Here is a 26,322-nt window from a genome sequence, read left to right as displayed (position 1 = left end):
AGAAGGCAGTACGGCTAACTCTGATCCCTTATTTGTTTTTCAATGTGCTGCTATCATATGTAGTGCGGCTAACTCTGATCCACATATATCTATTAGATCGATGTGGGGTGTCTGGGTGAGCTCGGTTGGTCTTGATTGACTCTTTTCTACTCATTAAAACAAAGACATAATATTGGGATCAAACAAAAAAGAGGAGACAACACAACACAACACACATGTGCGGGCAGGAGGGAGCCTTAGGCGGTTTGTCATGTACTTAAATAGAAAATTATGATTTTAGAGAGAGGGAGAGGGTTTTGTACTTGTATTTATTAATAACAATCTTTCATGAATTAAAAAATAACTTTTCTAAGAATACCCCAATACTGTAGGAGAGGGTCGGTCCTATTTATCAATTATGATGTAAATTGGTTGACGTTCTTGCCAAAAAAATGTATATGTGCTTAATTTGTTCTTTTAATTCTTTTATTAATTATTTTTTTTATCATTTAATATATTTTGTCTATTCAAACATGTATGTAATAGTGAAATAAGACATAAATATATGTATCTTCTTTTTTGCCGTTTAGTTTTTTTTATTGTGAAATTATTAGTTAATTTTAATTGCTCTAGCCATTAATTAAATAATATAATTTATATAAATTTTTATTATTTTTAAATTCTTTTAAATTAAAAAATTAAAATTTGATTAAAATAAACTTTTTAAATTCATAATTTTAATTTAGAATTTTTTTAATTTTTTATCATATTGAAATTTATACATATTTTTCGAAGAATTTTTTTTAGAAAAAACGTATTTAATGTTAAAACTAGAATACACTATTCCTTCTTTATTTTTATTAAAATGTGTATCTAATGAATTTTTAATTGGAAATTTGAGTTTTAATGCAATAAGTGACACTACATTTAAAAAATACCCTATCCCTATATGACTCTCGTTTTGGTGCTGCTGATGACGTTACTACCCAAAATACCCCTGGCATAATTTTCTCAAACTCTCCGTATTCTCTCCCAAATTCTCGAACCAAGCAAACTTTGAAATCAATAGGCCTCGATTGAATCCATAGAACCCAACCTTCATTGTCTTCCACGACCACGAACAAGGGCTCCCAAAGAGTCGGAGTTGACGATCAGAGAAGGGGAAGGAGAAAACGTCGAGCAAGCCGACCAAACTTTTAGGAAACAACCCCAAAGAAAGCGAAGGTGATGGATTTTATTTTTAATCTGCAATATGTGTATGTGCCTGGTTTTTTTTTGTTGATTTTTGTTCATAGGATAGATCGGGGCTGGGGAATGAAGAAATCTGGGTTTTTTTTTCGATATTTCTCATGCAACTCGATAGTGCATGATAGGGACTGGATTTGACTGTGTCTCGATAGGCCTCAATGGGACTCGATACACTACATTAAATACCCATTTCCATAACACATGAATATAATACTAATCAAAAAGTATTATGCTGGAGTACTATTGTAACTCCCATTTTCTTTTTACAAATTATAACAATTATGAAAGATAAGAGAAGATATTTTTATTCATTTTTGAGTGCATTACAATGCTAACCGAATGTTAGAGCTATTAAGTAAAGTGGAAGAATAACTAATGAATATGCAACTATAACATTCATGGGCATTTCATTAGTATAATACCCATAGAATGATGCTAAATACAAGCAAACAATCACTAAAGTTATGAAAAATAAAGAGAAATTCATGTTTTGATGATGAATTTTATCTAGAAGGTTAAGAGATGAAGAAGTTGTGCAAATAAATGGTTGAAGGAACAAGTATTTATAGGGCAAAAACTAGCCGTTTATGACCGTTGGTGAATAGTGTTCATGACCGTTGGGGGTGTAGTTGTTTTCTATTATGGGATTTTAACAATTCTAAGTTGTTGAAGTAACCAATAGGTGGGAATAATTAATTTATGGGTGTTAGAGAAACTTTTTCAGAAAAGTTTGTGAGTAAAAAATGCTAGACTAAGTAATATAAGAAGATTGGGAAATTTTCATTTTTTTACTATTCACCAGGTACTATTCATAGTGGGTCCCACAGTGGGGTCCGCAAGGGTCCCACAGTAGGGTCCACATGGGTCCCACAGCGGGGTCCACCCCATGGGTTCCACATGTTGATGCAGTAGTGACACATTGATGACTTAAGCAAATTACTATGCTTGATATTTTGAATATGTTATTATTCCACTATGCTTATTATTTTTAATATTTTATTAGAATAGTATCCCAAGTTTTTCCTATAAATAGCCCTTCCAAAACTCATCTTGAAATCACAAAAACCTCATTTCCTTTCTCTTACTCTACCCAAAAATATTCTTAACATCCTTCTAAAGTTCTAAACCTCGGAGATCTAGGCGGAGTTCTGTCCATAACGCTAGCCTTTTAGGTAAGCTCTTCCCGAGCCTTTCTTTTCAGTTATTTAGTTATTATATATGTATAGATTATTTTACTATGCCGTTATAATGCAAAAATTTATATATAGATTAATTTACTATGCCGTTATAATGCCAAAATTTATATATAGATTATTTTACTATGCCGTTATAATGCAAAAAATTTATATATAGATTAATTTACTATGCCGTTATAATTTATATATAGATTATTTTACTATGCCGTTATAATGCCAAAATTTATATATAGATTATTTTACTATGACGTTATAATGCCAAAAGTTATATGTAGATTATTTTACTATGCCGTTATAATACCAAAAATTTATATATAGATTATTTTACTATAATGCCAAATTTATATATGGATTATGTTACCATGCCATTATAATGCCAAAATTTATATAGATTACTTTACTATGCCATTAAAATGCTAAAATTTATATATGGATTATTTTACCATGTCGTCATATTTTACAAATGCCAAAATTGAAATATGAACTATTTTTTTTTTGTATCCTCATAATAGTAAACTTATATAGGCCATGGTCATACTTTGGACTATTATTATGGACTCTTATGACCTTATTCCCTATTATTATGGACAAGTATTATGACCTGGACTTTTCAGTATGACCATGACCACGACTTTTAGATCAGGACCTTGTCATGGACAACTATAGTATGACCATACGCCTGGACATAAAATAAGCACTAAAACAGGAAAAATGGGATAATAACAATATTAAGCTAACATTTCATAATGTAGATTTTATGTAATTTAATAGTTTGTGTTTTTATCAGGAAGCTAACAATTTCGATTGTTTTATCAAGACGCAAGGTAAGTAGAATCCTCATCTACAATACAAGTCTTTTATGTGTCTTATGTGCATTTATATGCTTTATATGTTAATCTGTCATATTGTTCTTATGCATAAGTTATTTTCAAGAATGTTTTATTATGCATAAGCACGCTTAATGTTCACAGACAAGTTATTGAAAACGTTAAAGTAGAGGTGCTGCTTGGGAGACCTAAGTCCCAAAAATGTAAGGAGGGAGATGCACGTCCCTATATGATGAATGTTTATGAGGGAAATTCCCTATTATCATGTTTATGTTCAGGTGGGAATGTGATTCCCTATGTAATGCCGGCAGCAGCATCCTCTAGGGCCCAAAAGAAAGGAAAGTGAAAGAAAGAAAATACATAGCATGTTGCATGTTTATTTTAATGCATATGAGGTAGTTATTCTGCTTACTGAGCCTTAGCTCATCAGTTAATGTTTTGTATTGTAGGTAAGAGGCCCCAAATATAAATCGTTGATGAGTATACGTGGAGCCAACATGACTGTACATATGGGGCTGACCTGAAGGGAGTGGAGTTCTGCTATGCTATTTTATAAATAAACAAGAAACTTGGTTTTATTATATTTCATTAAAAGTATTTTGTGAACTTTATCATTTACTTAAAGCTTTAAAAAGTATTTCATGAACTTTGTAATTTACATAAAGCTTTTCAATTTATCAGTTGGATACATTTTCATTTCTACGTTAAGGTGTAGTAACGCCACGAAAATGATTTATAAAAGTATTAAGATTTGTATGTAAGATAAAGTTTTTATCTAGTTGTGAGTATTGTGTGGTTAAGGTTATAAACATTATTTATGTATTGTTTAATAAAGTTTTTGTAAATTCAGAATTTCAGTATTGTCATATTTAGGTTAAAATTTGTTTTTACTCTATATATATGTATGTTAAGAAAGGAGGTCGTTACAACTATATTGGGGCCACTTTATGAAAAAAGGGCAGTAATAATTACACCATCCCGCCACTTAGCTTTTTTTTCATTTGTGAGACCTGAAAATTTGTGAGACCCGAGAGACCCAATTCATTTCCTTCAATTCCTTCTCCTTTTTCCTCATCATTCTCTCTCCTCTCTCTCGGATCTTTTTCTCCCACCAGACCTCTCTCCTTCACTCTTTCTCTCTCACCTTTGTCTTTGTGGAGACCGACCGCTACCTTCCTCTACACGCGCCGGCTAGAGATCTTCAGAGGTCGTCGAAGCTTCGACCACGCGGACCCAAGCCCTCACATGACACTAGAGGCAAACGACGACACCGGAGGCCAGCTCTTCTTCTCCTCTTCCCTGTGTGCGGCCAAGCCTTCTTCTTCCCTGCGTGAGACCAACTAGCTCCGGCCGGTTCAACAACAAGGGTTTCGGTCTAAGAACATTGAGGCATTGCCTAGTGATAAATTACAGGTGACCTAGGATTACCTTTTCTGTTAGTAGTTTTCTTTTTATTCCAAATTTTGGTGTTTAATGATTCCATTTTAATCGATTTGGTTTGTGATTTTAATTGTGAAGGTATTGCCCTGTGCTCAAAATGTGGGGAACTTGGGTAGGGATAAGAGGAAGAAGAAGTGCCATTGGTGTCAGAGAAGCGACTCTCGGATTCTAATCAAATGTTCGAGTTGCCAAAAACACTTTTTTTGTTTGGATTGCGTAAAAGAACAGTTTGTTTTCTTTCAATTCATGATAAAAAACTATTTTCATTATGCTTCTATATCCGCTTCGGTACGAAACAGTATAGGGAAATTATTGTATTCAACATTTTAGTACATTTGATACTATCACCCCCCCTTTTTTTGTTATTTCTTCTTACTTTTTGAGCTCTTTCCTCTAACGTCCTTAGTAATTTCCCCTTTTTTGATGTGAATTTGTTCTAATTTCAATATCAGAATATTGTAAATTTTGTTTAGGGAATATATATATGTATGTCTTCTAGTTTTGAAAATTTAATGTAGTTACAGATTATTTATATGAACAATTTCAGAAGAAACTGTTTTGGAGTTGTTCTCTTTCACCTTGCCCGTTCCCCTCACTTTAATGAAATCTGCCCAAGCTATAGCTTTACAGTCCAATTAGTCAAAAGTAGCTAAAGAATCGATGAGCCCTGGTATCTAATTCTTTGTTTGTTGCATATTAATTATGTATGGTAGTTTTTTATGATAAATTGTATAAGTATATTTGCTATATTTGTCTTGCAGCAAGAGAGAAGGCCATGGTGGTTAATTTAGAATTTATTAAGGCAATAGTTATAGCTGAAGAGGTGTTGTTGCTTGACCCTCTTCACCAGGAAGTTCTTCCGTTTGTGGATCAACTCAGGCAACAACTTCCTAATAAAGGCCCATTTGAGATCAATGGAGCAGTAGGTCCTTTTGAGGAACAAGAAAATGAAATGAATGATTTAACAAGTAGACATTGGTTACCTGTTCCAAAGGCTGTTGAAGGTCTGCAATGTGAGCTTCCATTTGAGTTTCAAGTTCTTGAGATTGCATTGGACGTTGTTTGTACATTCTTGGATTCCAGTGTGGCAGACCTCGAGAGAGAAGCTTACCCTATTTTGGACGAACTGGCAAGGAATGTAAGCACTTTTGATGTTCTTCAACTTGTGTCATTTTGATGTTATGAATTTTGCACTTACATTATCTTGTGTATAGTTTTCCTTGTATTGAATTTCTTCTGCTAGAGCAACCTAATGAGCAGCTGTTTCTAAATGCTAATACAGTACTTGTCTAAGAGTTTTTAGCTGTTGAAATGCAGCTATCACCCAATACCAGTTGTGTTCTCTCAGGCAAAGGGATCATGTATATGGGATCCTGAAGGCAAACGGTATCTAGACTTTCTCTCTGCTTATTCTGCAGTTAATCAGGTAGAAAATGTTGGGAAATTGTGTTGTCATGTATATATTTGTTACTTGATGACTGAATTTGTTTCTATCTGAGCAACTGCTGCAGCTTTTTATCTATTCATATTTCAATGTTCTTTCTTTTTTTCTTTTCAATGATTTTCCATTTGCCAACTTGCTTATTACTGTGACGATTGCTCTTTTTTCTCTATCTCAAGGAAATGCAAATTCATAGAAGATGTAAGGTAGGAAATTTACTGATATTCAATTCAATCGAATTTATATGAATGACCAGTGCCCGTTTGTGTTTTTCATATGAGCTTTTATGGGTTTTGATTTCATAACTTCTTGTTGTATCTTTTGGAAAGATAAGGTAAAGTTCAGGGAGATTATATTTATGATTTAAAACTAATGTAAATTGAACTCTAACCTTGAGAACCAAGTTGAAAAGTTTGTTGATGGGTGCTGTTTTTCAGAGGAACAGCCAAGGAAAATGGAGAATGAACAGCAGGACTAGTATGGCACAACGGGATGATAGAATTCAAAAAACTATTTATGTTTCTGACATTGATCAACATGTAAGCCATTTGCAACTTATTTTTGGTGTTTCCATTAGGCCCATTATTTACCTCTTCTTTGGTGTATGCATGACTAATTCATTGGTAACTGGGACATAGGTCACTGAAGAACATTTTGCAACTCTTTTTGTCACTTGTGGATAGGTAATTGCTCTAATCTTATGGTATCTGAACTATTTACAATTCTGTGTTTTCACTGTTTCTCTTACTCTCTGATTGGTGGCTGTTCAGGTACAACTTCTTCCTATACTAGTTTTTTTCCTTTTAATTTGCAAACACTAATATACTAGCCAAAACCCTCACTATATTATTTTTTTAGGAAAACTTTATTTTCTTTTGAAAACCTTTGGCCTTGTATGATAACAATTTTTTACTTTTATGTTTTTCCTTTTTAAAAAAATAGAAAAAAAAGAAAGAAATATATTTAATTCATAAAAAATATCCAAGCATGCCCATGAATGAGCTCTCTCTACATTTTGGCAATATGCACTTTGCTTAGGGAAAAAAAAAAGACTTTTGTGGCTGCTTATTTCCTATGCAGAAACTGTCATTTTTTACTAATGATATATAGAGATGTCATTTTTCCTGTTTTTTTAGACATATCCTGTCAAATATATGTTAGTTATTGGAATTTTAATGAAGCAATAATACAAATCAAGAAACTTTTCTTGGTTACAGAATGCTTGAGTACAAAGTATTCAAGATAAATTTGTATTTTAAACATGCTTTAGTAAAACTCTTTGAAGATGAAGATATATATTCATATGATATTTAGTCTGCTTTTTTTTTTGCTCAATGTGCATAGACTAATCTATGTTAGCAATAAGGTATCAAGTTTGTGAAAACGACTCAACAAGTGTGAGCACCTTTTCTTGGATTTATTTTTGAGAAACAATGGAGCAAACAAAACATTCTAATGTCCAACTGTATATTTTCTTCTCTTTATAAACACTGCTCCTGTTTTTCTATAGCATCTAAATTAAGTTGAGAATATTAGATTAAGTATAATTAAGTTGAAGGATATTACACTTTCATTCAAATTTTAAAGTAAGTTTCATTTTCATTACTGCAAATTTTCCCTAAAAGTGCCCATTCGTACAATTTTCTATCTACTCTTCTGCCCACACATATCTTTCTTTCTTGTTGCTTATTTCCATTATATGTGTCCTCTCCACTTTCTTCTTCTCACCACTTTCATAAAAATATATTAAATAATCTATTGATAACTATGAACTAACTCTTTTTTATCTTCTATGCCCCAAAGATCTCTTTCTTTTTGGCCATGTCTTTTTTTTTTTTTTTCTTTTCTTAAGTTTTATTTCTAATTTTGTTTTTTTGTCCCAAATTAGGGGTTAGGGCAGCATTGTCTTTGATGATTTATTGTTCATATATTATATGCATTTATAACTTATAATGGAAATGTCCACTATATCAATATGATAAGGCATGTCCTTATAATGGAAAGTTATGCTGAAAGTTAAATATAAGAAAGTGTTTGTTGAAGTCTTGGCTGTTTATAGTACGGATATTGCTGAGTTAAACTACCCCTATACATTCTTTCAACTTTTTTTACCCCTATTTTACAATTCACACAGTATGATCCTATTTATAGTTTTTGTATATATTTAATTCAATCTTGGAATGGATGCCCTTTTGATGTGCCACAGTTATAGTTTCTTCAATTTTTCTATTTCTTAAGGTCCCTTTTTCACTTTTGTTTTTGCCTAAACTCATGGTTGATTCCCTTTTGATGTGCTGTAGATGCAATTTCACCAATTTTGCTAGAAATATCCGCTGCCTGAAGTGCAAAGCTGAGGGACCAAAGAAGTCAGGAGGAAGTGATATTGAAATGAAGAAAGGTGATTGGAATTATCCAAAGTGGGTCAATTTTTCTCAAAAGTAAGCTGGGATTGATCTTTGTGATTTTATTTTCAATTTCTATTGATTGGCCGATGACATATACATAAAGTATTGCATTTTTTTGTTGATTTTCTGATGATCCTTCGAAGTTCTTCTTTCATGTTGTTTCTTCAATTTCTTCTATTACTGATTCCACAGTATACTCCAATACTTTTTTTTTTCAAGTATTGTTCCCTTGCAATATATGTATATATGAGTTGGCATGTTGTATTGGCTTCTTCTATTGTATATACTACTAGTATGTGACCATCATTATTTTGTCTATAAGTTTGAATCACCAAAATACATGTTTCTCTCAGCAAGGGTGCAAAGCATGGGTATCTCTCTCTCTCTCTCTCTCTCTCTCTATTTATATATCTAATTTCACTACTCTCTTCCTCCCCGCTTATATATGGGCCTTTTTGGGAGGCTACACAAGTCGTGATAAATTTCGTTATAATATATGTGCTTTAACTGTTGTTTTGGGGTGGATTTATACATTCAAACCTTTCTTGTATCATATATTCGTATGTAATTAAAACTACTCCTGTCAACATAACAAGTTAAGTGATGTTTGTTGGTAAAGTTGAAAGGAATTTGTTATGTTGTTGGACATTGATCTCATTCTCATCTAGTCTTACATGTGTATAGCCTTAAAGGCATTTATGTTTTTATTTCCCCTTAATAGATAGATATCCATTCTATGTTCAGTTCTGTTCTATATTGATGGTAACATAGGCCAACCTATTGGTTAGTGTTGACCACGTTTTTGGCCAACGACGTGTAGACATCAAAATGACAAAAACCTTCAAGAGAAATAAACGAAACAGATGATTTTTATAGTGGTTCAGCCCCAATGTGTTGGTAATAGCCTAATCCACTTAGAGTTATGATTATAGATCTACACTCAAGATCAGATGAACCTGAGTCAACTGAGTTTCTTCAGTGTAGATTACAAGAATACAAGAATTCTCTCAAGATACAATTACTCTCTCTCCAGAAAATCAGAATCTGGATCCTTTTATGATGCCATGAGCCTTGTATTTATAGGCTCAGGATCGTACAGATGATGTCCCTCATAATCGGGATATTTTGTTATTCTCACTATATTTAATTTACAATAATATTCAAAATATAACAATACACTATATTCATGGGATAAACTGAGAGATTCCCGCGCAAGCCAAGACCGATTCTTGTTGAAGCCGTTTCTGGGATCCCTTGCGTAGCCCTGCTCTGTCTAGTCGATCCATATCACATTCAGGTTGGTCGGCCAAACCTTCCTGGGCGGACACGCACCTGACTGGGCAGACGTAGTAGTAGTAGTAGTAGTAGTAGTAGTAGTAGTAGTAGTAGTAGTAGTAGTAGTAGTAGTAGTAGTAGTAGTAGTAGTAGTAGTAGTAGTTTCATTACTATGGATTTTGGTGTTCAAGCCGGGACTTAGTTGGAAACTCCTAGCAATAGTTATGGATTTTATAAGTTTAACCTATAGTTTAAGAATATTAATTATAACATAAGGTTTGATTAATATTGCTGGTTATTAATATGATAATTATTATAACCTAAGATTTAGATAGAGCTAATAAGAATATGACACTTGTCATGAGCATGGTTATTCCTAAGGTTATGATTATTAAGGAATTATTATTTTAATGATAAAATAAGAGAAATATAAGACTTAGTCTTCACCAAAATCTGATAGGAGCATGATATTTGTCACAATTTTATTTATTTGTGGATTAGGATGTAAATAGATTTTTCGTAACTTTAGGGTACTGTAACTTCCGACCCGTTTTTGACCTAGTTATGTTATGAATTTCGAAAAATAGTATTTTTATAAAGTTGTAGATAATTTAATTAGCTTTCTAACGGTATAAAGAGAGTCCAAATCGAAGTTCTACAACTCCAGATATGTTGATTTTACTGCAGGGGAGTTAGGCCTCCACAAACCCAAAAGATGCATTTAAGCTGGGTTTGTGCTATTTGATAGAGGGGGTACTGAATGCCCCAGAGAAGACAACGACGATATGGGGAGATTCCCTGAGGATGGTTGAGGATCTTGATTACTTTTTCAAGTATCCATGGGGGAAGTTGTCATTTAAGAAGGTTAGTAGAGGAGTTCAGAAGGACATGAAGAAGCAATTGAAACACTTCGAGGAGAAGAAGAAAGAGGGGTCAAGCAAAAAACAGAAGGAGGCGAAGTATAGTTTCAATTCCTATGCACCCGCGCTTCTGTACTGGGATTTTGAGGCCATGCCTTCTCTCGGGAGTAAGTTCGGTGAGAACAGTGGGAATCAGATTCTAAGGATGCTTAGCTGGGATACACAGACTGATATCACTATTTCGACAGCTCTATTGGTTCCTATATTCGCCAACCGTCGAGTAAGTTCCATTTTATCATGTTAAATGTCACAGATTAATTGATTAACGATTTATTTTATTAAAGTTTTCCTGACACATGTTATTCAACCATGTAGTTTGTGGTATTTCCCATGTTGAAGCCACGTCCCGGTGAGGTAGTCTGCTACAATAGCCTCCCAGAAGTTGATTCCAGGTTATTCCCTGAGTTGGAATCAAATGTGGGGGAGGCTGAGACTGTAGCGGAGGAAGTAGTGGTACCTGAGAATGAGGCAGAGAAGCTGGCAAAAGTTGCAAAGGAAGCCTCGATTTTTTACGAGGATGTCCCGAGAGTTAAGGAGGGCACTTCACAACCCTGTGCAGCTTCATCTAGTCAGGTTGCTCAGCCTGATTATGAGCAATTGATGCAGAGGCTCAAGAGGGTTGAGGAGGGCCAAGCAACCTTACTACAGAATCATACTATGATCATGGCTCAGTTGGCGCAGCTGCTTTCAGTGGTCTCAGGTCAATCCACCGACATAAAATCATATACAGAGTCTGATATCTTGCCTGCAGACTACGAGCACGGTGATCAATCCTCCACTCCACAGGCCCAGACATTTGTAATTTCCAGTGATACTGACAGTCCCAGGGTACTAGTACTGCAGCCCGGGGAGGCAGCTTCCCTTGAAGAAACACAGGCCCAAGCGTTTTGATGATTTCACCAACCCAACGAAGAAGATCAGATATGATAAACAGGGGCTAGTTGCTGACACCATTGAGGAAGTGTGACCCACAACAGGAGAAGAGCTTCCATAAGTGGATCATTGGGAAGATTGACAACAATAGAAACAAGAGAGGCTGAAACGTCTATACTGGGACGCACGGTGTGGCAAGGTTCTTGCAGTTGCACACAGTACAGACTTGGCTTTGGGATTCGGTATGTAAATTACATTTATGCTTTCAATTAAATCTTAAAATATATTGATGGTACTAACTAGTTTTCATGTTTTTTCAGCATATTGATGCCGCTTTGCACATGCTACGTCACCGGCGCCACTTTTATCTTGGTGCATTTCAGCAGGATGCTGCGATCATGGTTCTGTTATTTGATCTGAGGCATATTTTTTCTATGTTTATGTATTGCCATATGTTTTGGATTTGAGATTTTTGAATTGTATTATGATTCAGTGTTGCTCTTTGGTTGTAAGGTTTGGTTCTGTTCTGAGCAATGAATCTGTTTTAATGTCTATATATGAAGGGGTTTGTTTTAGTAAGGATTTGATATTATATATTTTGTTTGGTACTTTGATTATGATATTTGTATTCAGATTTAGTGTTGCTCTTTTATTTTAAGGTATGGTTCTGTTTTGAGCAATGAATATGTTTTAAATGGATCTCTTTTGAGAAAGGATTTGATTTAATTATTTTGTTTGGCACTTTGTTTCTGATATGTGTATTCAGATTTATTGTGCAAGTATTTGATCTGATGTAACAATTAGTTCGAGTGGTTCTGTTTACATCTTGCTATGTTGTTGGTTTTGGTACTATTTTATAGTGAAGCAATACTTCTTTCTCCTTAAATGTCTATTAGCTTGAATTTGTATATATGTGTGTCTATTAGCAATGCTTTGCGGCTTGTGTCTTGGTTTATTTTAGATATGGTCTTTGACCTCTTTATGAGATTAAATTTACAGTGCTTGAGTATTTTTGGATATGATCTATCTTTTTTCAGAACATATTACCTTAATGTGTCATACTTTTTTAAGAACATATTACCTTCATAGTCAATGAAGTTTAAACAATATAATTAAAAGAGGACAAAAAAAATTGAAACTAAGGAACATGTTTAAGGGAATTTAAATTATTTGTATTCAGATTAGGGATTCTGCTTTCTAGTTTGTATTTTCTTCATTGTTGTCTTCATTTGTGCTTTGGATACTTCTTGTATTTATGAATTACTAGCTTGGTTGTGTTTAGATGAAAAGCTTTAAATGCCACAGTTTGTGACTCTAGAATGTCTTGTATATCTTCATTTTTATCTTGTTTGAAAGCAATAGTTATTAATATTGATGATTTTTTATTATCTGTGTAATATTGCCTACTGTGATGGTGAACATTTATCAGTTCTTTGCATTTTGTGTGATTTTGAAATTAAAAGTGTTGATTCAATGAATCAATGGGTGATATATGTTAGTGAGATTAAATGTTTATTCCACTATTATGTAGGTTAATTGTTTAGGAATCCATTACTGGCTTACTCTTTTCTCATGCTTGCTTATGATGTATTGTTTCAAATGAGAGTAGCCCTATGATTTTTTTTTTTAGTTTTTTCTGTGGTTATTCAAATCTATTAAATGATTTATGTCAAATTATATTTTCTGTTGTAGACTAATTGACTTGAATGAAATATGAGATTTTGAATATGGGTGAAAAACTAATTTTGGTGAGATTCTTTGATTGTAACATCATAATCTTTATGCTTGTTGAATTTGACATAATTCTGGATTTGTTTGAAGTAATTTATATGCTTGCTATCTATATATGTAATTAAGAAACTTTATTTCTAATAAATATATGGCATATCCAAAGTCCAATGCTCTTTTTCATATATGAATTAGATTTATAAATTTGGTATAGACTCAACTGCCTAATTTGGCTATGCTGATATATTAAGTACTTTAATGAGGTTTATGTGCTTTATTGGTTTGAGGTATTAAGTTGTGTTCTAGAGTTTTGTTTCATTGTCTAGATTATTGTTTCAATTGTTCTGAGGCTCCGAGATGTGTTATGTATTATGTTCATTGATTATATACATGAATCTGTTTTTCTTTTTAAAAAGGGGAAGAGACATCTACTTTTTATTTTGAGTTGTTTTTCAAATTTGGCCTGTGATGTTGATAAATGATTTTATTTTATGTTGGTGATTATGGGACTTGATGTGGTCATATATTTATTTTTTAATATATGCTGGTATATCAAGTGTCATAAATGCCCATAATAATAAGTCATATTTTCTGAAATCATTATGATGATTAAATTAGGGATAATTATTGTGTTGAGATTAATTATATTTTCTCATTGTTGCCAACCCGAACCCCACCTTCAACCATCGTCGTTGTCCACCTCACAAAGCCATCATCGACATTCACAAGTTCAAAAAAAAGGATGCTCTCGTGTAATAATCTCAAAGCGAAGAATAGACTTGTAATAGACTTGTTGATATTTTTTATGAAATGTAATTAATTTAACACTCATCTTTAATAAGCAATGGAAATTTTATAATATATGTTTGTTTATTTTATTATTAATGTTAAATAATTTATTTGAGTTCGGTTCAAGAGTCACAAGATGATTGTATGGTTTTTTTCTAGTTTATATCTAATATATATCATTTATAAATAACTGTTATTATCTTTTACCTACACATAACCATTAAATTTGACCAAAATATAAATTGTATAACAAACCAATAAAATCATGCTATGTGGGCTAATAAAATGACCTCACATGGTCCAATAATATTGTGCCACGTAGACCAATAAAATGATGCCACATGAACTAATAAAATGATGCCACGTGTATGATACTATGGAAACCATGTCAGCAGACACGTAGGATGACAAGTCATCAAACACGTCATCTGATGACTCATCAATTGATTTATAACTTAGTGAGGTCCACTGATTCTTTTACCTACCAGTATTAATAAGTGTAGGTAAAGACTCTTTCCCCACTAACATTTACCTACCAGTCTCTACTAATTCAATATTGGTAGGTAAACCATATTACCCACCATTAGGCTAGTTTTACCTACACTTACAATTGGTACGTAATTGAAAAAAGTTGATCATATAATGAGGGATTTTAAAAGTCAACTCACTACCGAGTACATCAAACCTTTGGTTGAAATGGGTATGATGGAATAGCTCAAATTTCCCTCGAAGAAGTATAGCGATATACTTGACGAAAGAGAATAGTTCAAATTTGTATCTAGCTGTCTAAGTCCAGAGTTTCAATAGTGCATCAAGAACAAAAAGCATGTGCATTACAAATGAAGTCAAAGCATCGAACATCTCGTAGAGGAATGACTAGTATAAGAGAAAATTTGGTAAGTATAATTGATATTAAAGTTTAAATAATGGTTGATATTATCGCAACATATAACTATAATTATCTTGTACGTTGCAGAAAAAAGAACGAAATATTCAAAATCCGGAGAGGTATCAAATTTGGTTTAGATCGCGAGAAAAAATAAAGTTCTCGTGACAGAGTTGGACCGACAGATGGCCAATAAGATAGTAAGTTTTCTATGGTTTTATAATTAACATATTGATTTTATTTATATAAACTAATTTTACCAAACAATATCTTGAGTAGGAGGATGTCAAAGAAAAATTGAGTCGTGGCAAAATTATAGCTCAGTGTCGAGATGACATCTTGACTCAAGCATTAGGGACACCGGAACACCTAGGTCGTGTTCAAGCTGGCGGGTATGATACTTTATAATAGTTATTTTCTTTTAAGAATTATTTAGCTTGATTTATTGATTGACTTGGTTGATTATTTTGTAGGTTCACTGCGACCGTGTCCAAAATGTTTGGAAAAAACCCGAAGAAAATGACTGAAAAAGAGGAGATTTCTCGGCTAAAAGCTGAGATTAAAGAGCTAAAAATACATAAATCTACAAAAAAAGAGGAATTAGCTCAAAATGAGGAATACAATGAGGAAAACGATGAGTGTGGATACTATGATGAAGGACAATTTGAGAATCCAAATGATGAAGGAAAATATTTGCCGTCTTTGAGAAGTGGTAGTTTTTGGTAGTGGTTGTGTATCTTAGTAGACTTGGTAAATAGAGAAAGCTTGAGAGAAAGAGAGAGAGAGAGAGGCTTGTTTATGGGAGGGGCAATGTAACGCCCAATTTCTTGAAGCGTTAACTTGAAAATTACCATAATTAAAGTTTAAAATAAAAATACTCTTTTATTTATCAAAGTAGTTCATAAAAATTTTCCTGGGATTCTGTGTGCCAGTAGAAGAAATCTGGTGGTTTGGGTTTTAAAAATAGCATAGCCTGGAATATTGCAACTATTGGAAAGTATGTTTGGGCTGTTGTTGAGAAGAAAGATAATCTTTGGGTTAAATGGGTTCATCATGTCTATATCAAACGAAGAAGATTGGTGGAATTACACTGCCCCTGCTTCTAGTAGTTGGTATTGGAGGAAAATTGATGAAGTTAAAGGGAAATTTAAAAGGTTGATATTAATGCTACAATTTCAAAAAGAAGAGTATCAGATCAGAATTGGTTATTCCTTTATTCATCCCGCTCTTGACAAAGTGCAGTGGAGAAAAGAGGTTTGGCGAAGATTGAATATTCCTAAATATAGTTTTATTCTTTTTCTGGCTATTCATAATAGATTGAATACCAAAGATAGACTTAAAAGACATGGTGTTCTTGAGCATTCTGATTGTTTCTTCTGTGGTCAAGTTGAAGAATCTTGTGATCATTTGTTTTTTAACTGCCATTTTAGTTTGACATGTTACCAACAAATTTTACATTGGCTGAATTGGAGAACTGATCTAACTTCATTGGGGAAGGTCATTAGGTGGATTGAGAGGGCTTCAGTTAGTAAATTTCATAAGCAAGTTCTTTCGGCTGCCATAGCAGCTTTGCTCTATCATCTTTGGAAGGCTCGGAATGATGTTTTGTGGCTAGGGAAGCTTATTCAGCCTGAGTTAATTGTTCAAAATACTATAGTTAGTGTTAAAAATAGAATTACGTACATATTGCCAAAGAAACTTAGTCAAAGGAATAAAGATTAGTTAACCAACCAAACATCTATATCTGAATATAGCAACAAAGTATCAGATTCAGAACAATGAATATATTCATCATTAACCCTTCAGATTATTGGAGATTTAATCAACATCAGTCATAGAATATACCTCAAAGCCACCTAGCCACCAAGCCAAGCAATCTAAAGCTCTCAAAACCATAAAGCCACTAAGCCAAGTGATCCGCAAATATCAAACCCACATAGCCAAGCAAACCAAAAATACCAAATCCTTAAAACCTTAGAAACATTAGACATGGCACCAATATCACAAAGAAAAAACAGATCAACCCAACTTAATAACACACGAGTATGCAACAATGAAGTTATTTGTTATATCGAGTGCTTAATGCTAAAAACTACAGAAATTACCCAATGATTTTAGGTGAAGAGAATCAGCGTTTCAGGGGCTTAGACCAAACAATAAGTTAGTCATCGACACAGGCGGCGACTTAGAGAAGTCGTGATGGGACGCGGCGGCAACGGCAGCTCAAAGAAATCATGAGGGAGGCAAAGACGAAGGCTAACATATCTGGTGAATCGTGTAGAGCTATAAATGAGTCAAAGAGAAGATGAAGGAGACAAAATAGGAACATAGATGAGAGGACTTAAGGATTGAAGAGCTACATATGAGAGAGGTTAGGTCTGCAACAATGGAGGAGTCGTCTGGTCAGCTCCAAGGATCGAAGGAGATGAAAAGCATAGGGTTTTCAGCAAAAACGCAATGAGAGAAGAGGGATTTGAGATATTAGGGTTATATGTTTTCTATTTTATGCTGAATGATTTGGGTTAAGTTTAGATTTATAACATATATATTTATGTTTTAATTAAATAGTAAGTGTAATTAGACAAATGTTCATATACTATATGTTATACCCAGATTTCGAGATGTGTTAAATGTGACCTTGAAAGCTGGATTCGCAACAAATGAACTCGTAAAGTTTGAAGTAGGCTCCAGGACTAAATATCGAGCCTACAAGACTGAGACGACCCCGAATGTGGTGACCTCGAAATATTCACGATCTCAAAGGGTAGCTCCCAAGATGCATCTATCCTCAGGGAAGACCTCGGATCAAGGGTTCCGAGCCTGACACACGTATAATCTCGAAGCCATGTGACCTCGGGAGATGTCATTAGCTCGAAAGCTGATGAGAAACCTGGGAGAATAAGGCCTTGGAGATATATGATAATGACCTTGAATATCTACAAGTGTTGTCTATAAGGGACGTGTTCTGCATTTATTATTGTAAATCCCATAAAATCATGGGATATTATTCAATTAGTTATACGCCCCCTGGTCTTCAGGGGACGTTTCCTTTTATATCGGATTACAGGCATTTAAAGCTATTTAATTTATTTACACAAAAAGAGTAACTACCCAAAATATGTGGGATAGTATTCTGCATCCTTCTCTATAAATAGAGAGGTCATGCACCATTGTAAAGGACCGAAATTCTGGATCTTGAGAGAAAACTCTGAAGAATTCATGCTTAAGAATTTTCAGAGATAATCTTGAGTTTAATAACAGAGACTCGTGGACTAGGCAGATTTAACTGCTGAACCACGTAAAAAATCGTGTTGTGTATTGTCATATTTTAATTGGCCATTACTAGTTATTGTTTATGTACTCTTTTTTCACTGTTGACGAAAAAGGGCGTCAACACTATAATAATTTAATATATGTTGACATGGCAAGATATGTAGGATAAAAAATTATATACATAATTATTTTTTTGATAAAAAGTTAAAATATGAAATAAATTGAGAGGGAAAAATTTGCGCCAACTGAAAAATTGTTTCCCTCCAATATATATGTAGGTAAACTTCTATACCTACCAATATTTATTGGTAGCTGTTGACTGTGTTTTTAGCCAACGACGTGAGAACGTCAAATACGACAAACCTTCAAGAGAATTTAAACAACACAGACGGTATAATAAAGAAAATAAAGAACACACAAGATTTTTATAGTGGTTCAGCCCCGATAGTCGGTAATAGCCTAATCCACTTAGAGTTGTGATTATAGATCTGTACTCAAGATCAGATGGACTGAGCCAACTGAGTTTCTCCAGTACATATTGCAAAAATACAAGAATCCTCTCAAATATCAGCCCTTTCTCTCTCTAGAATAGTCAGATCCAAATTTTCTCTCTCTAGAAAGAAGAAACAGAAGAAGCCCCTCTCTCATCCCATAAGCCCTCTATTTATAGGCTTAGGGTCATACATACGATATCCCCTAGAACCGGGATATTTTATTATATTTATTACATTTAAATTACAAAGAAACATTCAAAATTCAAAATGTAACAAACCCCCCATTTGTGGGAAGAATGAGAGATTCCCGCATATCTTGTTGAAGATGTTTATGGGAATCTTGACTTAGTCCTCCTCTAGCTAGTTGATCCACCTCTCTACTGACCACTCATGCAAGTGCTAGTCGGACATGTACATGGTGGTAGGACATACACTTGTTGGTAGGACGTGCATGGTGGTAGGACATGCACTTCTCTCCTCATCCTTGGGGTCTCCTAGGTCCACTCTCTTGAGTTCTCCTCGGATGCACTCTCCTTAGCTCTCCTAGGATGCACTCTCCTTAGCTCTCCTAGAATGCATTCTCCTTAGCCTCCTAGGATGCACTCTCCTTAGCTCTCCTAGGATGCATTCTCCTTAGCCTCCTAGGATGCGCTCTCCTTAGCTTTCCTCGGACCAAGGTGCACTTGGCTTGGTTATGACATCTTTCAAGCAGTCCAAATTCTTCGTCAGTCTACCGGGTCACTTTATCACAACTCTGAGGAGTCAATGTATTTATTGACTATTTAATGTGTCTTTTACGGACCATGTACTGCCATTTGTCACATCTATTGCCACGTCATCAATCTCCATTTTTGGGGATAACAGTAGCGAATCATAGTTCCAAAAATTTATAATATTGCTAACATTTACCTACCAATAGTTCGTACCAATAAATATGCGTAAGTAAAATATTGGTAGATAAAGATCAGATTTCTTGTAGTGTGTGAATGTTATGCTGTGTTATGCATATTTATGAATGAACGGTGAGGGCCGGGAATGGCGAAGGCCGGGTATGACAAGGGGTCGGGATCAACGTTGAGCACGCTGAGTGCAAGCCGCTAAAGCAAGACCCTCCAAGGGTGCTGTATCCACCTGCTCGGTGAAGATCGTGAACCTCGGGCTTGGTAAAGCGCCTGGGTCAACGTAGGTCGCTATGTGTTTAGTCTATTGACTGTTTGTGTTGTTATTATTGGATTGAGTTATGTTTTGTATGCGTTGGGTTTTCTTGCCGGGCTTTGGCTCACGGGTGCTCTATGGTGCAGGTAAGGGCAAGGGAAATGTCGACCAACCATGAGTACGGGGAGTGTGGAGCGGCGTGTACATGTTCGGTCTACCTGGCTGCCACGACCAAGGTTATTTTGGGAAATGTATTGTAATGATTTGCTTTTGTCTCTTAGGTCGACCGTATTTATTTTTTGAATTGTAATACATTTTCTAAATAGTATTTTGGGATCCCAACTGTATAACTTTTTATGATTTCAATGAATGTCCAAATATTTATGATTAATGTCGTTAAACGAGTTTTATTATCTCAATTTAGTCACACTTTTGACTTAAAACTTCGATTAGCGATCTAATGACACATTTATAACTTATATGATAACGACTCTAAGGTAGTAGGGCGTTACAGTACAAATCGTAATTCATGATAATTTGTCAGAATTTGTACTCTATCGCTATGTATATCTTCAGCATATTTTCATAATATTGTATGAAAAATATTTTTTATTTTTAAAGATAAAAGATTAATTTTTTAAAATTTAATAAAAGTATATATTTTAAAGGAGCGACTACAATACATCCCCTTTTTTTGCAACACCGGTGCATCATTCTTCTATTTTCGGCACCTGCATAGATATAATCCAAAAAATTTATATGACAGTGTACATTATAACGATCTAGAACATCCTACAAATTTTCAAAAAATTTCGAATAAATTATGGTACCGAAAACAGGGTTTAAACTGTCTATTGCACGCGTACCTTTTTTTTGTGTACCGGTGTAAAATTTGACAGTTTGAACCATGTTTTCGGCTTCGTAAACTATTCAGAATTTTTTGAAAATTTGCAGGATATTCTAAATACCTACAATGTACACCGTCATATAAAAATTTGGGATTATATCTATTCAGATGTCGAAAATGGAAAAAGGATGCACCGGTGTTGCAAAAAAATGGGATGTGTTGTAGTCGTTCCCTATGATTGTGTTTGGTAAAAAATTTGTTTTTGAATTTTTTAAACAAAAAAATGAAAATATTATTTTTATTTTTGTTTTTTTATTTTTAAAAAATAAAAATATGTTTGGTAACTATTTTTGTTTTTTATTTTTTAAAACAAAAAATAATAAATGCGTTTGATAACTTTTATTTTTATTTTTTGTTTAACAATATAAAATAAGATGTTGATTTGAAAAATAGAAGAAAAAAAACGAAAAGCCGAAAACTGTTTAAAAAAATTTTGAAAGTGAAAATTTTTTATTTTCAAAATTTAATGAATTTTAATTAAAATTTTTAAAAATAATAAATAAAAATAAAGTTACTAAACACTATTTTATGTGTAATTTTCAAATTTTTAATTAATTAAATAAAAAATTAATTTTTTAAGTATTACCAAACAGCTTTTTTTATACTATATATTATAAAATAAGTATTAATAAAATTCCCCTCGAACTATATTTATAATATGGTCCCCCAACTATGAGATAATTTTGTCTATATAGTCCTCTAAAAGATTAAAAATAGAAACAAACAAAAAGTAATAGGCGCAGAAGGTGGCAGTGGCCCCCCAATATTTTAAAAAAATACATATAGAAGAATAAAAAAATATTATTTATATAATGGCCATTGTAATGGCCCCAATCCATTTTGCTCTGGCTTCGTCATCCCAAGTATATAGTCCAAGTCACCAAGCTGTTGTTGCTGTTCTTTCAAACTAAAAGATCACGCCACATTTAACACGCGAGCACAGCAATAGTTTGGTGAGAGAGTTATTGGTCTTTCTGTATATAAGAGGGTCAGGTGGAGTTAGTTTCCTTATTAATTGTAGTGATTCCTCTTCACTCCACACTGGATCCTTAGCTACCCATTCTCTCATATAGCTATGGCATTGGCTTCCTACGCATCTTTTCGTTCCTTCAAATCCTGCTCAGTTTCCAACTCTCAAAACAGAATTACAGCTTTTGAAAACTCCAAACTTTTTAGGAGTGATTATGATCTCACTATACCACCAAAGTTGATCAATATTAATAATACCCACCATCATAATACTATGTCAATATCTACCCCCTTACAAAAGTCTAAACCTTTCATTAATATTGATCATGTAAGTTTTCTCGTCCGACCTTTTAATTTATACGTACAATATATATCCTCTCTTTTTTATTTTTTTGGTTATGTATATTATCTAACTCATTTATACAAATTAAAATATATATTGCAGGATTTGGATATATATAGAGACGTTATAAGAAAAGCAGGAGAAGATCCATTTGAAGGTCTTAAGATGATTGATGCTATCCAACGGCTAGGAATTGACTATATCTTCGAGGAAGAGATTGATGGAATTCTACAAAGCCAATCTCATCATAAGTTTTTTAACGAATTCGAACATCATCATCAAGATGATCTGCATGAGGTTGCTCTTCGTTTTCGACTCTTGAGGCAACATGGTCACTTCATTCCTGCTGGTTCGTAATCCTTTTGAAAAAAATTAAATATATATTCATGCAGTACTTCTTAACTTATACGTGTATATTATTTTAATATAGATGCAATATACTCTTACGTATATATGTTTGATAAAGATTAATCATGAATTAATAAATATATTTTTACTCGTAATAATAGAAAACAGGTATCCTCATTTTATTATTAATTTAAAGCATATTAGAGGAAAGTATTATGGACCAATATTGGGCCAATAACGAAGTAGCCAGGTGTTTTGTGAATCAATTGTTTGTATAAAAGTAATACATAAATAAATGAAGTGTTGTCAAATCAGTGGGGCAAATAATAGGGACACTCATAATATATCACACTCACTTTATACCATATTTTTTTCATATCATTTAATATAGTATAAGTAATCTATTTCAAAATTTTAGATTGTCAGTCAAAATTTTAAACAGTTAGACTGAATTCATTTTACAAAAATTTATCAAAAATAAATCAAATTGCAAAACCACCTAATAAAAGAGATCATTCTCATCAATTTAATTACATGCCTTAATTATTACTCTTTATTTAATTAAGTAGATTGTGTCTTATATCAGATATTTTTAACAAGTACAAGGACAATAACGGAATGTTCAGCATAAGGCTAAGTGAGGACGTCGACGGCTTAATGAGCTTATATGAAGCGTCGCATCTAAGCATAGACGGAGAACATATCCTCGACGAAGCTGCCTTATTTAGTGCTCAACACCTAGACGCGTCCATGAAACGTCCTCATCTTTACCAGACAAGATTTGTGGCAAGGACACTTGAAAATCCCCGTCACAAAACCTTATCTAAGTTCACAGCCAAGGACCTTTTAGGTGTTTATCCTAGTGAGAATGGGCACATAAATGTGTTAAAAGAACTGGCGAAAGTTGAATTTAATAGAGTTCAGTTCATACACAGAATGGAAATTGATCAAGTCACCCAGTAAGTTTTATATATGTATACTTTAATTAGTAACCACCATTTTCGATCGTCTAGCTAATATATATACTTTTTTTTATTGATTTATAATAGGTGGTGGGGAGACATAGGTTTAGCTAAGGAATTAGCTTTCGCCAGAGATCAACCGCTAAAGTGGTACATTTGGTCCATCGCCTGCCTAACCGATCCAATCTTGTCAAAACAAAGGCTTGAGCTAACAAAATCCATTTCGTTTATCTATATGATTGATGATATTTTTGACGTTTATGGCTCGCTTGATGAACTCGTTCTCTTCACCGAGGCTGTATCTAGGTTAATATATATATATATATATTATTTGTTCAGTACTTCAAAATTATCAATAATTAATATATGTATATATATAGAAATTTAGAGAAATCTGAATTTAGAGAAATTATAGCTTAATTTTTTGCATGATAGCGTACAGGCATCATTCTAATTTTTTAAAATTTTTGAATAATTTACGGTGTCAAAATCAAAGTTCAAAGAATTAGTTGCAAGCATGTCTAATTTTTTTTATAATTGTGGAAAATAGACTATTAAAGGGATGACTACTATAACTATCATGTACATTGTTATATAAAAAAATTAGATTATAATTTGTTTAAGTACCAAAAATATAAAAAGCATTTACGGTGGGGGCAAAATTAATACAAACTCCCTATATATATTAGTGTTAATTATTGATTCATTAATTTTACAGCTGGGAAAACAGTGCTATAGAAAAGCTTCCAGACTACATGAAGACATGTTTTAAAGCCCTAGATAATATGATTAACGAATCTAGCCATATGATCTATCAAAAGCATGGATGGAACCCTTTACGCTCTCTTCGAAAGACGGTACTAAGCACAATTTTTTTCTTCTGAATTTATTGTAATAATAATGGTTATGCATGCGATTCGTAAATTTCGAAAAATAAATAAATAATATTTGATCTCTTGATGTTATGAATTTGCAGTGGGCAAGTTTGTGCGAAGCCTTTTTAGTAGAAGCAAAATGGTTTGCATCAGGGCACGTGCCAAAGGCAGAGGAGTACTTGAAAAATGGTGTGGTGAGCTCAGGAGTGCATGTGGTGCTGGTCCATATATTTGCACTCTTGGGTGAAAGTCTGACCCAAAACACGATGGATTTTGTGGAAAACATGCCTTCCATCATTACTTCTACAGCATCAATTCTCAGGCTTTGGGATGACTTGGGCAGTGCCAAGGTAAAAATTGAATTAACATGAAAAATCCTACAGTAATATTATTTATGAATCACCCACTAATTACACCTTACATATATATGATATGACATGATTAATTATTGGTATATATAATTTTATATGGAATCATATTAAATTACAACTTCTATATATAGATATTTGTATTGATCATATATTTTGTGGTTGTAACTTGTAAGTTATAGTATCAAACCATAAATAAATAGGAGAGTAGAGAAAGCTAGGGCTATTGGCCCTTTAATAATAGAAAATAATTAATTTTTATTTCATTATTTTGTATAATTGTATTTTAGAATATTGAAATATTATTTCAATAGAATGATTTTTCTACTATTTTAGTTAAATAATTATTATATTTAAAAATTAGAAAAAAAATCATTCCAATATATAAGATTAAAAAATTAAATTTTTTTTTTCACTCAATTTTCAAAATTCACTCCAACCAAATGTTGATTTTTGTTATCTCTCAATGAAATTATTGAGGTATACCACGTGATTGAGGCGAGACTTAACTTGTGACACGTTCTACAATACCGACCACTTATACCGACATTATGAATAGGAAAGAAAAAATAAAAGACACCAGTACAATTATTTATTGGTCATAATTAATTTTAATTTGTATACTTTATTTTTTTTAATAGTAAACACCGAACTCACGTCACAGTGGTATACCCTCAATTAAGACTCTTCGCAATTGATTATAATAATACATATACATATATATATATATATATTTATTTATATGTGTAATTGTAGGATGAGAATCAAGAAGGACATGATGGATCGTATGTGGAGTGTTACATGAAGGAAAGAGAGAGGTCTTGTATTGAAGATGCAAGAGAGGAAATAATGGAAAAGATTTCAGAAGCATGGAAGTGTCTCAACAAAGAATGCATATTTCGAAATGCAGTGTTTCCATCAACTTTCCTCAACGCTTCTCTCAATCTCGCAAGATTGGTTCCTTTGATGTATAGTTATGATAACAACCAACGCCTACCCACTCTTGAACAACTGGTCAAATCATTGCTATATGACCCTTAAAAAAAAATAGAGTGGGTAAAATAAAAATTAATCATGCGATTAAATTATATATATATATAAATAAATAAATGATGATTCTCCGGTACACCCCAAAAAAGGGGCATATTGGTGCATCCTTTGGTGTTTTTGGCTTGGAAAGTAATTCCTGCAATTTTTTGTTATGACCGTGTACATTGCAGTTATTCTGAACTTCCTGCAAATTTTCAGAAAATTTCGAATAATTTACCGTGCTAAAAATAAGGTTAAAACATATTACCTTCCATGCGCATAAAAAAATAGTCACGTGTGCAATAAACTATTTGAACTTTGTGTTCTACACTGTAAATACACAGCCATAAAAAAAATTACGCTGAAAATACTTTTCGAACCAAAAACTAGAAGGGAGTATACCGTTGCGCTCTTTTTTGGGAGTGCACCGAAGAACTCCCCAAAAATATATATTCACATACCTGCTCAAAATGTTTATGGTTAATCTAGTTGTGTGTGGTAATTAGGGCTGGCCATGGGTTGGGTTGGCCAGGTTGATGATGCACTATAAGAATTTTGAGTAAATATTACAGTAAGATATTACACATTTTTT

The 26,322-nt window shown here is 33.3% G+C and overlaps 2 protein-coding genes and 1 long non-coding RNA gene across 3 annotated transcripts; all 3 read left to right on the top strand.

Annotated features, from left to right (window-relative positions):
* Positions 1-1,804: 1,804 nt before the first annotated feature.
* On the top strand, positions 1,805-4,136 carry LOC133793444 (uncharacterized). Its single transcript, XR_009874825.1, has 3 exons — positions 1,805-2,399; positions 3,211-3,247; positions 3,700-4,136. It is a non-coding gene; the product is annotated as an uncharacterized LOC133793444 (long non-coding RNA).
* Positions 4,137-5,181: 1,045 nt separating this feature from the next.
* Positions 5,182-5,867, top strand: LOC133793744 (magnesium transporter MRS2-4-like). The gene is made up of 2 exons (XM_062231035.1): positions 5,182-5,360; positions 5,452-5,867. The coding sequence occupies exons 1-2, from the start codon at positions 5,351-5,353 to the stop codon at positions 5,865-5,867; spliced, it is 426 nt and encodes a 141-aa protein (XP_062087019.1). The 5' UTR covers positions 5,182-5,350.
* A 15,926-nt stretch (positions 5,868-21,793) lies between these two features.
* LOC133794244 ((3S,6E)-nerolidol synthase 1-like) lies at positions 21,794-26,048 on the top strand. The gene is made up of 7 exons (XM_062231452.1): positions 21,794-22,133; positions 22,251-22,497; positions 23,083-23,455; positions 23,546-23,764; positions 24,177-24,315; positions 24,435-24,683; positions 25,458-26,048. Exons 1-7 carry the CDS (start codon positions 21,912-21,914, stop codon positions 25,740-25,742), a joined length of 1,734 nt encoding a protein of 577 aa, XP_062087436.1. The 5' UTR covers positions 21,794-21,911; the 3' UTR covers positions 25,743-26,048.
* The last annotated feature ends 274 nt before the right edge of the window (positions 26,049-26,322 follow it).

This window comes from Humulus lupulus, chromosome 8, assembly GCF_963169125.1.
Source record: "Humulus lupulus chromosome 8, drHumLupu1.1, whole genome shotgun sequence".
Taxonomy (NCBI): domain Eukaryota; kingdom Viridiplantae; phylum Streptophyta; class Magnoliopsida; order Rosales; family Cannabaceae; genus Humulus; species Humulus lupulus.
The sequence above is the reverse complement of the archived record's forward strand: the minus strand, read 5'-3'. Positions and strand labels throughout refer to the sequence as shown.